We start from the raw sequence: 13,994 nt of genomic DNA, 5'->3' as shown, positions 1-13,994 counted from the left end.
CACTTTGAGACATTGACACGATCGCACCTAAGTGAAACCATCCATTTCCCAGCTCCATCCTGGCAACTAAGGTTTGGGAAAAAGGTGAAATTCCAAACAAAGAACAGAGAAATCTCATGTTCCAGCTGTGTCATGGAAAAAGGAAAACTTGTGGCTAGACTGGTGAGAGACCTGCAGGCTGTAAGGAGCTGAAGCGATGAAGGAGGTGTAGGTTGTGGCTTCTGCAGCCACAGAGCCAGCTGGGTTAGTTTAAGCAGCTGTCTGAATCTCATCGGGGCAAAGAAAAAGGGTTTCCTCTTGTGCACCCCTCTGACTGCACACATGGGGGGTGGGGTAAAGTTGGCACGGGTGGAAAAGGACAAGACTGATGAGGGCAGCAGGCTCTTCAAGCAGTATGGCTAAATGCAAACAGAGATACCTGCTTATGTTTTGAGAAAAATAGAAGGTAGGAGTTTAGAAGGAACCTGAACTGCAAAGTGGATGATTTCAGGAGAACAAAAGCTTTGTAGTTGGTGTGGCATCTTTATTTGAATGAAAAGTTGAAGGAGAAAAATTTTGCCAAGGACAGAGAATTGTTGTGTGAATGAGAGAATGAGCTCTCTGCCACCCTCTGAAGTAAATTCAAATAGCACTTGGAAATGTAATAAAAAACTGAAGCAGAGTAAAGCATATGACTGTATTTTTAGCCACATCTCCATATTTCTCATCATAAGGAGGTAGTTTTGGAATTCTGGTAATATTTGTGCATTTATTTCCTCAGTACATCTTCTGAAGGACTGCCTGAATAGTAAAGGCAAAATGTCCCGTGGGTTAGATATCCATGAAAGTGTGAGATGGAACTAAACCATCTTATCTGACTGTCTAGGTTCATTGTTCCAGTTATGGTGTTATAATTTTTATCTTGCATCTGGACTAAGGGTAAATTCCTCTCCTTTCAACTAACACTCACAGCTGCTCCGGAGGCTGCCATGGAGATGTATTTTTGCATGTGAGGTATTTGCTACTATGCAGCAATTCATGTTTGTTTTATAATGGCAGGTTTCAGTTGTGAGTTCCTAGGATCAAAGCTAAAGTAATACCAATTCTACGTTCAAATGTGAATAGAGAAGAATTTCAGTTAGTTTGAAATATTTATTTATGTACACTGAGGAACTGATTCAGAAGAAGATAAATTTTTTTTCCAAATACAATTAAATCCAATAAAAAGGTATTAATTGGAAATGATTTTATAATGTAAAATTTGAGTAACTTCTAATCTGCTCGCTTGGATTTGTCCCTGTAATTGCAGGACATGATGCTAAGACTATCCCAGTCAGTCAGGGCTTAAATTGTAGTTATTGTGTCAACATGTGATCAGGAAGAATCCTATTCCTGTGTTAAAAGTGTAAGTTTATGGCAGTTTAGGATTAGTATTTCTAAAACAAGGACAATGTAGTTTAATATAAGGGTAGTACTCATAGTTATGCCTGTTTACAGATGTTCTCAGTAAAACTTGGAGTCCAAATCAAAAGTTCCAGAAATGCACAGAACTCAGATCTCTGTATAAAAATCTTTATTATAATTTCATTAAGAATCATTAAGGGACTGTATACCATTTCTTATTAGTGACCTTGCTTTCAGAATTTTTGTCCACCATTGTCAATGTTTATGTGACTGAAAGTAAAATGTATTGTCAAAACAGTAGTAGAAGGGAGCACAAACCAAAATAAAACAACTATTTTGGAAAAAAAAAATTATTTGCAGCTGATTATAGTCAGTGCTGATCATAGTCAAAGTGTAATGGAAGAGGAATTGGCAGTAGAATTATCAAGTAACATACTTAAAATTATATTATTGAAGTATTTTACCTTATTAGCATTCTCAACTCTTTATTTCTCAGTGAAAAGCTTCCTATGAGCAATTAAATGTGAATACTTTGTCTCGAATGTGCTCAAATATATAAGATTAAATAGAAGAAAATTTTCATGTTCCCAAGAAACTTCTACTTAAATAAATAATTGAGGAGAGGTTAATTAAATGTCTAAATAGTTGGAATCCCATTATAGGTGACCACTCTGGCTTCAGTTCTGCAGAATGTTGTGATTGTTTTTCTCTTATTAATCACACTTGATTTATTTAGGCCTTCTCATCTGTTTGCAGATCGTTTTAAATTTTACCACCATGGACCTCTACAAGAGCAGTCTCTGTTGGTACGACTATATTGAAGTAAGAGATGGCTACTGGAGAAAATCCTCTCTGCTTGGTATGCAACTGTTAAATGCTGCACCATCCACTGTACCACACTCATTGGGCTCAGTGGACCTGGTGTTGAACCCACAACAAACTTCTTGGATTTTAGGTGTCTAGAATGTATCTAAACTTGGGTATTGGAAAAAAAACCAAACCTCTAAATGGCCTTGACTTCAAGCCTTCCTTTCACTGCAGCTAACCATTATTCAGCCACATGTGTGAAAAGATGCCAACTCCAAAATATGCAACTTTTTGCTTTGCTTATAGATATTGAACTATGAATCTGCCATAGTTTTGTTCAGAGAAATAGGGAAGTAGTTTACAGTCAAACGTGTAGCACTTGAGGGGAAATCCATAGGTTGTGGGGTGAGCACATGTACCTGCTGTAGAGTTGTTCTTACAAGCTCTGTGCCTGTTCCTTTAAGATTATGAGTAGATTCCTTCTATTTGTTCTTTGTGTGTCCTTTGCTCTTGCAGAGAAAAGACATGCAAAGCCATAATGAATTAAGTTTGACTTGCAACTGATATGTAAAAGCTGCAGTCATCCTATTTTAATTCAGAAGGTTGGTGGGGAGATTTCACCTCCCATAATGCTAGTGCCCAGATACAGAGGACAGTTTTCTAATGGGAATGTCTATTTTCTTGGCCTTGAACAGAAAATAAAGAAGAAACAATTAAGACCAGACAGTAATCATCCTTTTCTTCTGTTCCCTAACACCTAGAAAAACATAAATTTTACCTACATAGGCAGAATTTAAGAGGATACTGTAGAATTGGTAACTTAGATATTAGTTTTTAAATCTCTTTGGCCCTTAGGCACAATGAGCTGTATTACTGTGACCTACATTGCGTTCCTTTCTCAAGATTAATACTCACTTTCCCCTTCCAAAATGCGTGTGTTTGTATGCATAGAAACAATCTCTAACAATAATTTTTTTCATTAATTCCCCTAAGGTTTTACGCTTAGACTTGTGAGCCTGACTGCAATAAAAAGTTCTGAAAGCTTTATAATAAAATCTTTGTGTATTAGGTCCTGATCTGCAGAAACACATGTGCTTAACCATAAGCGTATGAATAGTTCCACTGAGTTGGTTCTGCTACTTTGGCTTATAATGTTAAACACTTGTATGAATGTTTGCAGCATTTGGCTTCAGAGGTGGCAGAAAATGCAGTTACTGGTTGCATGTTTTTAGGCAGGTTTTGTGGTGACAAACTGCCAGAAGTCCTCACATCCTCCGACAGCAGGATGTGGATCGAGTTCCGCAGCAGCAGCAACTGGGTTGGGAAAGGTTTTGCAGCAATTTATGAAGGTAAGCTTCTTATGGCATTAAAAATGAATTGATTATTGAAGAAAAATATTGACCAGATACCTTTGGATATTAATCATTTCCTGCCAAAACTAACATATGAAATTAGTATTTTATCACTAAGAGGCAGTAGGTGCTAAATTACTATACAGGGAGTTTTGAAACTCCTCCTGTGATCAGATTTCAGCTGAGCTCTTTCTCAGGGAAATCACTGATAATAATCATAAACATTTTTTACCAGTCTTTAATTAACCAATTATGCATATTCTTGAGTTTAGCGTTTGCAAGGATTTCTCTGTGTGTTTTCTGTTTATCCTTCAGAAAAATCTGTCTTATTCCCAGAGTATATGGAAAATATAGTTAATAAAGGCATCCATGCATACTGGGTATATTAGCAAGTCAACATTCACCTATTTAAAATAGAGCCTGTACTTTTCATGAAAATATTTTTTATTTATATTAGCTGTTTCTTCAAACTGAGTGCAAACTTGAAGTGATAAACTGTAGGTTAAAATGCATAGATCATTATAAAATATGAGATTTTGCTTTCATTTGTCTCTTTCCAAAGGTTATTAAATGTTAATGAAGAATTATTAAGTAGATTTCAAGGGTGAACAAAAATTTAATTATTTTGACCTTTTAAATATATTCTGTAAAATGTATAGATTCAGATTATCCATTATTACAAAATCTTCCTTAACACCGTAGCCATGTTTAGAGCTATTAGAAATGCTACATTATATTTGCTAACTGAAATGCATACAATGGTTTAAATCAATTGTGTTTTGAATAATTTATCCTTGGTAGATATAAGTATTTTCCAGAACAACTTTATTATTAGTTTTAAAAAAGGGAGCATATAATGTCAGTTTGAGCATGGGGAAATTACAGAAAATGTCATTATTGACAGTAAAAATGTTGTGCTTTTATCAGCTATTTGTGGAGGTGAAATCCACAAAAATGAAGGCCAGATCCAGTCTCCCAATTATCCTGATGACTACAGACCAATGAAGGAATGTGTGTGGAAAATAACAGTGTCAGAAAACTACAATGTAGGATTAACCTTTCAAGCATTTGAGGTAAAGCCTTTTAACTAATCTCAGACAAGCATCTAGTGGCTAAGTGACAGTGAAATTTAGGGGAATACATATTAAACCTGTGAATAAATTTAAGAATTCTCTTTGAAAAATAACTCCAGAATCAATGAAATCTTCTCTTTTACAGAAATTTTCAAGATTAAAGGTTTTTTAGGTTATATTTGAATTAGAATGTTTAAATTAGTGAAGATAGTCAGAGTTTACCAAATACAAAATCCGGTTCAGCAAGACTACTTCAATGTTATGTTAAATAACCAGGACTTTTTATCTTTGCTAAACCTTATTGTTAAAAGGGAATGTGTGGCTGGAGAAAAAAACACTGTGTTTTTTGGCTTCTGTTTTGAAAAGGGAAAGACCCTAAAACTAATATTCAGATCACAGACCTATATTTAGTGAGAGAAGAAAAAAGATGTAGTGAGTCATACTTGTATGTCTTTAGCGTACATCACTCTGTGTATAAGATTGCTAAACAGTCGTAAACAATTACATAAAAAAGAAAGAGCAATATTTCATATGTCTGTTTTATTCCTACACAACACACTGGCTTGAACTTTGTAGATAAATTTAGTAGCATACTTTGAGTTAATTTGTTTCATTTGAATATGTTTCAGCAGTAAGGGCATGAAGAACATTTTTAAAAATCTAAACTTTTTGGCATTATATTGTACATAGATATAAATAGAGGTATAGTAAACATAGCTATAATTTCCAACCTGACATTTTAGTCTTGCAGACAGACTTTAGGATTATGGCACATTTTTGCTATGACTGACAGAAAGATTCAAGTGTGAGGCAATAAGGGTTTGGCACTTTATCAGCAATTATGAATGTATAGAAATTTTAATAATTTCATAGGTGCTGCTTAATTTTCCCTTTTTTTAAAATACTGAATTAATGTCAGTTCTAGTGCAGAAAAGATCAGCTTCCCTGGCTCAGAGGGTTCTCCAAACGCTCTTCAGAGTCTGCATGACCTGGCTCAAGATTACTTGCCATAATACATTAGTCTCTTTATTTAAGCACAGTTGAAAATTAACAATATTTTGAGTACCTTTTATATAATTTACTGACTAGATATGGAGCTTTTCTTGTCTGCCATTGGTGCTCAGCATTTTTTTATTTTGATGACAAGGGAAATGGCCCTACGCCTCTGCAAAAGAGACTTGCTGCAATATTTGGTCTGCATGCAGTTGCTCAGGAATGGTCTACCAGTTTTTCCTCCAGACTGTTTAGTATTATGGCACTCTCTAGAGGTGAAACATGTGGACTAACACTTCATAAGAAGAAAAAAGGAAATTGAGCAGAAATATAGTCAGGGGACAGTCTCAAGTTCGGGCTTATACTTCATGTGTTTTGAAAGGAAAAAATTAAAAATTTCCAACAGTAGAGACTTGAAATACTTTTCCAGGGAGAGTTTGAGATGTAATTCCAGAGTGGCAAGATGCCCTTCAGCACCAAATGAGGTGCCCTAGGCAGGCACGAGACTGTTATTTCTGTCTTTGTGGCATCTCTTACTGGCTCATCCACCAGGCTCCCTGCTGAGGAGGAGTTGCTTTGGAAGCTGCTCTGGAGTGCCTTGCCTGGACATTCACCATTGGGTCTGATTTCCGTTTCTGCTCCCAGTGCTTGAATGTAGGTGTTCTGGTTTTTGATACTGAGTCCCTCTCTGGACTGAATCCTTGGTGTCCTGCCCAGTAAAACAAAAAGTTGTTTAAAAATCACAGTTCTTGGTGCCAGCTGAGATAGAAAAAAGTAAATGTCAGGCCAGAGAGTTATTGCAGTGTGCTTGTGAGAAAATTACTTCTCTGTCCTCTGAAAGGTACAGCTAAGTAAGAGGAATTCTCATTAGCCCTATGTAATACTAGAAAAAAATAACTGTATAAATAACCTTCATTCTGAAATGAAAGCACTAGGGAAACTGAGAATTTCAAACTGTATCAATGAGTCATCTTGTTTTGCCTGCTGTGGGCAACACATTTTCCACTGAGTGCAGGATTACGCTTTCTTACTTGGCTGCTATAATTTCCACTGTCTGTGTGACAGTAGAGATGTTGGGACTGGTAACTCCATCTTTTTCATTGTTACAGTCACCTTTATAATATTGTTCTTTGAAAATTAGCAGGGTTTTCTTGTTAATTCTTTTTTTTTTTTAAATTAAGAACTTTTTTTGGCATGCAGTCTCGCCAACTAACACGATCCAGAGGGTTTGTAGAGCAGATTCATATTCATCTTCCTCATTTGAGTGATCTTGTTAAACTCTGTGCAGATAGTGATAATTTAAATTATTTTTAAATAAATCAGGGAATAAAGTTTATCTGATCTTCTTATTTCACTAGGCATATATGCCACCTTTTGAGACTGAAGTCTACAACCTGAGGCAGATGTGTTTACCTGTGTTGCAGTTTGACTTTATGAACAAAAAAATTAACAATGACAAAAAGTAGTGTAAAGATTTTCACTGCGATAGAATTGCTCCCAGATTTTCTCTTCATATCCTTTTCTCTGTTTTTTGTTTGTTCAGTTTTGGTTGGTTTTGTTGTTGTTTTTCTAAAACTAAAACTACACAGGAGGGGTTTTTTGAGAATGGATGTTGAGAATGTCTCTGGCTTGCCAATTCTTTGGGAGATTTCATAGTGTTTTCCTGCTCTTATGTGCCTGCTTTAGTAATTTTCCTGTCATTTTCTCAACTTAGTTCTCTGATGCCATTCAAATTCAGGGTTTCCTCCAAGGCCTTCAGGATCTGAGGTTATCTTTCAGTTTCATATAGGAAATGCATTTTTCTGTGAAAACTTTTTAGTTACGGGTTTTTTTTAAATTTGCTAAGATTTTGCATATTTCTCCTCATCAACATGTAATATCAACCTTGTGAAATTTTAATGCTCCAGTAAACAAGATTTATGGGATCAGTCCAGTTAAAACCAATCTCACCAGGGGTCCTTTTATTAACTGGAGACTTTCCTCAAGGAACAAATAGGAAGTAGGAGGACTAAGACAGAAAATATAGGAGGAAATAGGAGGAATAAGAGACTATTGCAAGTGTAATAGATCTTTGTATGGTAGTGTTCCCAGGTGATAGTACCATAAAACCTAAGGTGTGGATAAAAACCACACATTTTATATTTTTTTTCTTTGATTACCAAGTACCAGTTATTTCTCAAAACCACAATACTTCTCTGTTAGGTTTATATAGGTGTAACACTTTAATCACTTAATATAGTAATATTCATAATAGTGGCATCACTTGCACTACTAACATTAAATGAATAGTAAACTAAAATTAAATGAATATAGTAGAATGGCCAACTTTCAAATTGTTTTTTTTTTTTTTTGAAACTCAATAGTGCCTTGCAAGTTGGTTGATTTTTATAGTCTTCGGATCTTTATAAACTTACTCCTATACAAAATGTATTTTTAGCTGTTGTATTCTGCCCAAAATAAAGTGATCCTCAAAAAAGAAACTACTAATTCACCTCAATGGAAATTTGGCACACATAAGTCAGAGCCATACTGGGCTGGTGGATAATCATAATTTCCATATTGCCCATAAAACCTGGAAACATGGAAAAAACTGATGTTAATTAAAAGTCTTGAGTTATGAAATGACCACAGATGTGGGGAAAATGCACAATCCCTTCATTGATATTAGTGGGCTTTGGACCAGTTCACTTCTTGATTTTTACTGAGATAACAAGGCAGACTTTGTTTCAAGTTGGAGTATGATGTCATGAATTTATTATTTAGATTAATGAAAATTTGGAATTGGTATTGTCAAAAACTTAGCAGTGCTCGTGTAGACACATTCCTGACTGCATTAGTTGCAACCATGCAATTGCCACTAAAATCAGCAATAAGTGGTTGCATCCCAAATCTTCCTGGCTTTCCTCACTCATTCCCAAACTCTGTCCCAAAGCAATTCCTGAGTAAACATCTAGGAAATTACAGTAAGTGGCAATATGGTTTGTGACAGAGAAGTGAGTGGCAGAAAATTATGCATGGGAATGCTTGAAGAATTGGAAAGTTGCAAAGAAGACAGAGAAATTTTGTCTGGAAGTGCCATATTTTGATGCCTCTAAAATGACATGAAATCAAGCAGTTCCCCCAGTTTTCCCTCTTATATAAGAAATCCTAATGTGCTAAGTGAAAGCTCCTGGGTCTGTGGTGGTTCCTGAGCTTCATGCTGGTCATGATGCACAATTAAAGCAGAGAACCAGTAGATAACTTCTATTTACTGTGAATCCAAGGTGCAAGAAGATTCTCTCTGGAGTTCAAATGTAGATTTTTTTTCTGGGCTTAGTTTAGTTTTGACGTCTTTATTGTTTTAAAAGAATTTGGATGTGCTGAATTAAATTTGAGGCTTTCTCCACCCCTTCTACCTGACTGTGATCCTGTCACCCTCCCCATCCTCTCCATCCCTAAACTTGCCTCTCCTGATTCAGCCAGTTTGTTGAACAAGAGTGTTCTTAGAAGAATTGTTTTTGAATGCTTGGATCTAGTTGATTCTTTTATAAACAAGATTGAGTGATGTGAAATATTCTAGCAGTAAAATGACCCAGCTCGAGAGGGTTTTTAATTCTGTTGAGAAAGATACTCTCTCAATAAAGACAAGCATTGTAAATTATCTAGCTTCTGGACAAGGCCATATTTGGGCTGCTACTGCTTTCCTCTCTGGTGCAATTCCCATTCTGACTGACTCTGCAAATACTATTATGTAAAGAGAACAAAGCTCGCTACTCAAGTAGACATGTACACATGCCCAGCCACATATTAGTCTGTGTTTGAATGTCATCCAGCAGAAAGTTTAAAAGGAAAGGGAATTTTTAGTTGTTCTGGTTTCAGTAGGTTTCTCCATCAGTACAGTGAAGAGTCATTAATTGATCCAGAAAATCAAAAGATGACACCTGAAATTGGGAATCATGCAACAGAAACTAGACACAACAGCTACAGAAAAATGATGAGCTTCTTTTTGTCCTCTGTTCTGTTACTACTTAAGATCTGATCATTTTAGATGTGTGTTTGGATCTAATTCTTCAGATGCATCAAATTCTTTGCGGACCACAATTTTTTACCTTTATCCTGCAACATCAGGGAACAGAGACAAATGCAAAATTTTGCTCTGTTAGGAGGATAAAGGGAGAGTCTAAAAATCTTATCATATTGATCAAAATTGAGCTTTTAATATTGCTAAAACAGTGAATATTTCTGACCTGTTTAGTTGCTGAGCCATTAATCTGCTTTACTTGAGTGTACATGAGAAAAGAGGACTTTACTTGAGGTCAGAGTAGAACTTTGAGGAAAGCTTAGAGGTGGGCATGTCTTTTTTAGTTACTTTTTTCCCACTTAGACTGCTGCGTCCTTAGTAACATTTCAATAATTTTTTCTTGTAGAAAACAAGTATAGTTAAAATCAGTTCAGTGATGCTTGTTCATCTTCCTGCTGCTTGAAGCCTAAACAGAGACCTTAACCTTAATTTTGAAAAAATTCAATTCTGTTTATTATATGACCAATATTTGATATTTATGGTCAAGTTCAGGTAGGTCACTTTGAAAATTATGTTTTACAGATTGAAAGACATGACAACTGTGCATATGACTACTTGGAAATCCGAGATGGAACAAATGAAAACAGTCCTTTAATTGGTCACTTTTGTGGCTATGACAAGCCAGAAGACATTAGATCTACCTCTAATACTCTGTGGATGAAGTTTGTTTCTGATGGAACTGTTAACAAAGCAGGGTTTGCAGCTAACTTTTTTAAAGGTAAGTGTTAAAGCATATTTTGGGTATTGTGAACAGCTTATCACTTCTTCTTGGACTAGAAAAATTATAAAAGAATGTTAAACATATTTCTCAGTCTTTTTTTTACTAATAGACTATACTGTCCCTAGCATATTTTTTCCCTGGGCATAAAATTTATTCAAGACAAACAATAGAGGCCTTTGAATCTCCTAGTATAATGTGTTCAAAGAATAAAGGAACACATTCAGGACAACTTTCTACTGTTTTCAGGTTCAATTAACTGACTTAGTTTTGAAACATATCTAATTTTGTAAAAAAGTGGCACTTTTTTTACATTGTATTTTCAAATATAAACAGTATAATTGCAAATGGATTTTATTCCTGTTAAAGGTTTTTTCTTTTCTTTGTCTAAATCTTGTCAGCTTTTTTCTAATCCATTTTCTGGATTAGTCTGCTTCATCAATTTATTACTCTCTGTAAGCAGAAAACCCCCCCAAAAAAACAGATGGGAAATCATATTGAGCAATAACGTCATAGTCTTCCTTCAGTTTTGGGTGTTTTTTGGGGAGAGGAGGGTGTCATACAACTGCAGGTATGCCTGAAGCATTTGATGAATGGAAAGTTTGTAATTTGCACACCGTGCTGCTGGTGGCGCAGTAAAAGCTACTGGCAGTGGTGTGGCCATGGTGACACCCAAAATACAGGTCATACCACTAGGAGAACCTTTTTGCTCTTTTGAAAAGACACAAACTGTGCTTTTCTAATCCTAACTGATAGTTTTCATTGTAGACAATTATAACTTTGAAGGCTATAGGCATGAGAGTAGGAGCTGTGGCTTTTTCCTGAGAAATTACTTGTCCTGGTGTAAGGAAACAATATTTCAACATCTGAGGAATATTTTAGCAATGAATCTCATGGGTATATTTCAGAGCTGGTAGACGGAATACACAATTCCTTTCCCTCCCCCAGCCCTGATTCATCTTGTTCCTTTTAATATCAGTAGAATAAAAACCTGGGATTTGAGGATTCTGTTAATCTGTTTTTGAGTATGAATTCAGGATAATGCACAGATTGATTCTGTGGGAGATAAAGTGCCCTTCAAGTGACCCTACTGTGGATTTTCAATCTTTCCTTCAATACTTTGTACAACCTTTAGATTATGGCTGCCTGAATTACTGTATGCTGCACACAAAGTGCTTATAAATTATTTCTGCAGCTGTTGGTAGATATTGTTTAAAAAAAACCCAACAAACCAAACACCCACTACCCACAAAGGACAAATTTTTAGTTATGCCATTGCAGGTCTCCTTAGCATTTGAAAATCCTCTAGCCAGCAACCACAGTGTGCTATGTAGTGCATCCTATAGTGGCATGCATACAGCTTTCTGGGTTAATATTGATCCAGCAGTTACAGCTGAGGAAGGTAATTATTTAACACATTTTTGCATTCTTCCCTGTCTTGGTAGAGGAAGATGAATGTGCCAAACCTGACAATGGTGGCTGTGAGCAGCGCTGTGTAAATACCCTGGGCAGTTACCAGTGCGCCTGTGATCCTGGCTACGAACTTGGTCCTGACAAAAAGAGTTGTGAAGGTACAGTTTGTTTCTGTCATATGGGCTCTTAAAGCTCTCAGAGTGCATTGCCTGAGTGAAATGCTACATGTTTCTTAGGCTCTGTCCAAGCAGCGTGAGATCTGTGGAACCCAACCCAGAAAACCAGTGCTCTCTTTTTAGCAGCAGGGCCAGAGCCACGTTCGTCCTATATCTGTCAGCAATTTAGTTTTGTAGATTTTGCCGTTAGTCTATCAGGAATGGTGCAAAGTAGGACTTCATACCACTTATTACACTATTAATGCTCACTAAAGCAAAATCTCTCACCATGCTCAAGGAGACAATTACCAGCAGAGTCACGTGCCACTTTCTCAGAATCAGAGTATTTAGCAATCCCTCTGACCACCTCTGACTTGGATGTGCCTGGGAAGCTGGCAGGTCTGAAAGAGCTAGAGCCTTCATTTTGGCTCAAAGCTCAGAGGAATCCTCCCCACTCCTAGTCACATAGCGACATAGTGGACTTTTCTTACTTTTCAAGGTGAGCAAAGTGTGTTCAAATAACCATTTGGAGGGGAAAAAAAAAAAAGAGAAGTGGAAGTCTGTGTAAACATAGGATTGAACTGAGATAAGATTTTGCATTCTATGCATATTTCATATCCAAGGCAAGACACATAAGCTCTTGATCATTACGCACCAATTATTGTTTGAGTTTTACTCATAAACACCAATAAATCAAGGGATAGCACAAATTTATTCTTAGCTCATCTGTTTGACTAGCGAATGGATTTTGGAAATTGGAGTACTTGGAGTCCTGGTTTTCTTCTGATGCAATTCACTGGTCTCTCTTTTTTCCAGTTTCCTGGCTTTTATTCATTATTTGTCACAATCTGGGGTAGTTTTGCCTAGTTTCTTTGCAATTCTTTCTTGTTATTTTGCTTTTGGATCTGTGGGTTGGTTTTGGGTTATTTTTTGTTGTATGTTTGTGTGAGGTGGTGACAGTCCTAGATTAAAGGCATGTTAGATTGTGGCTCTCATCAAGCTCATTGGGGTTTTTTTGGTTGTTTTTCCTCCCTCCCCCACCTTTAATAAAGAGAACTTTTGAAAAATAATTTACACGGATGTCTGTGTATTAGGCAGACAATAAGAAAATAAGTTTAAGGGGGGCCATGAAGACAGAAGTTTGATCTCTGGGCTTTTGATCATCGCCCCAAATTTATGCAAGGAATTCAGTTTAGTCTGCTTGCTGACTCGAGTCAGAATATTAGAGAGGATTACCAGTCTTTCAGAATACTCTTCCCTCTGCCTCTGAAAAATAGAAAAGAGATACATCCCTGGCACCCAAACAGTAAAGCAACTCTGTCAAAAGAAGACACTCTAAGCACTGCAGTGTGGTGTAGAGCAAAAACCCTGAGCTGTCCCTAAAAGTGTGTATGTGTTTGTTCCACCTGAGGTGGCACTCACTGTATGTAGATAGTACTTGGGACTGCTGAATCAAAATTACTGTGTAGTCACTGTGAACATTACATCCTCGTTATGGCTTTTTGGGGCCAAAAAAAAGCCATTTGGGGGGTGAGCTAGCTGTATTAATTCACACATGAGTAGAAGCCACTCAGGCAGAAACTTTGTCCTGTACTTCACTGCAGTGTTGAAGTGCACAGAAATTTGTTTCATGGTCTTCTAATCCAAGTCTCCACCAATGGCAGTACATTAGAAAGCATTAAGATTTTCTTTTCTCACTGTTTCCACATTTCCCGCCCTTGCCTCAAGGATCAATAGAACAATGTTCAAAAGTAGAAATTGAAATCTGGCAGTAGTTGCTCTGACCGAGATTGGACCATTTGAGGGGACAGCTTGTGCCATCTGGGTGCAGTCTCTAAACCTATGTCTGGTCTTTTTTGATACACTGAGGTGTGACCCAGGGTCATAGTGCACCCATTCCCGTCAGATTACTTTTACATGTACACGAAGAAATGTGCTGCGTGAAAAACTAGGGACTGGGAGGAACACTGGTGTGTGTCTGAGTTGACAAAATGAGCCTTGATACAGTAACTGGTGAGTTCTCCCAGCTGTGTTAGATGG

The 13,994-nt window shown here is 36.8% G+C and overlaps 1 protein-coding gene across 5 annotated transcripts in view; it reads left to right on the top strand.

Moving 5' to 3' along the window:
- The window catches only part of TLL1 (tolloid like 1), a 128,566-nt gene that overhangs the window by 88,608 nt on the left and 25,964 nt on the right, over window positions 1-13,994 (top strand). For 4 of the 5 annotated variants that reach the window (XM_048303358.1, XM_048303360.1, XM_048303359.1 and 1 more), the window contains 5 exons: window positions 2,140-2,242; window positions 3,423-3,539; window positions 4,470-4,615; window positions 10,191-10,386; window positions 11,832-11,957. In XM_048303358.1, the coding sequence (XP_048159315.1) occupies window positions 2,140-2,242; window positions 3,423-3,539; window positions 4,470-4,615; window positions 10,191-10,386; window positions 11,832-11,957 (688 nt within the window). Of the gene's footprint in view, window positions 1-2,139; window positions 2,243-3,422; window positions 3,540-4,469; window positions 4,616-10,190; window positions 10,387-11,831; window positions 11,958-13,994 lie in introns of those variants that run through there. The other variant, XR_007203578.1, reaches the window with a different exon arrangement.

Source organism: Corvus hawaiiensis, chromosome 5, assembly GCF_020740725.1.
Source record: "Corvus hawaiiensis isolate bCorHaw1 chromosome 5, bCorHaw1.pri.cur, whole genome shotgun sequence".
Classification (NCBI taxonomy): domain Eukaryota; kingdom Metazoa; phylum Chordata; class Aves; order Passeriformes; family Corvidae; genus Corvus; species Corvus hawaiiensis.
The sequence above is the reverse complement of the archived record's forward strand: the minus strand, read 5'-3'. Positions and strand labels throughout refer to the sequence as shown.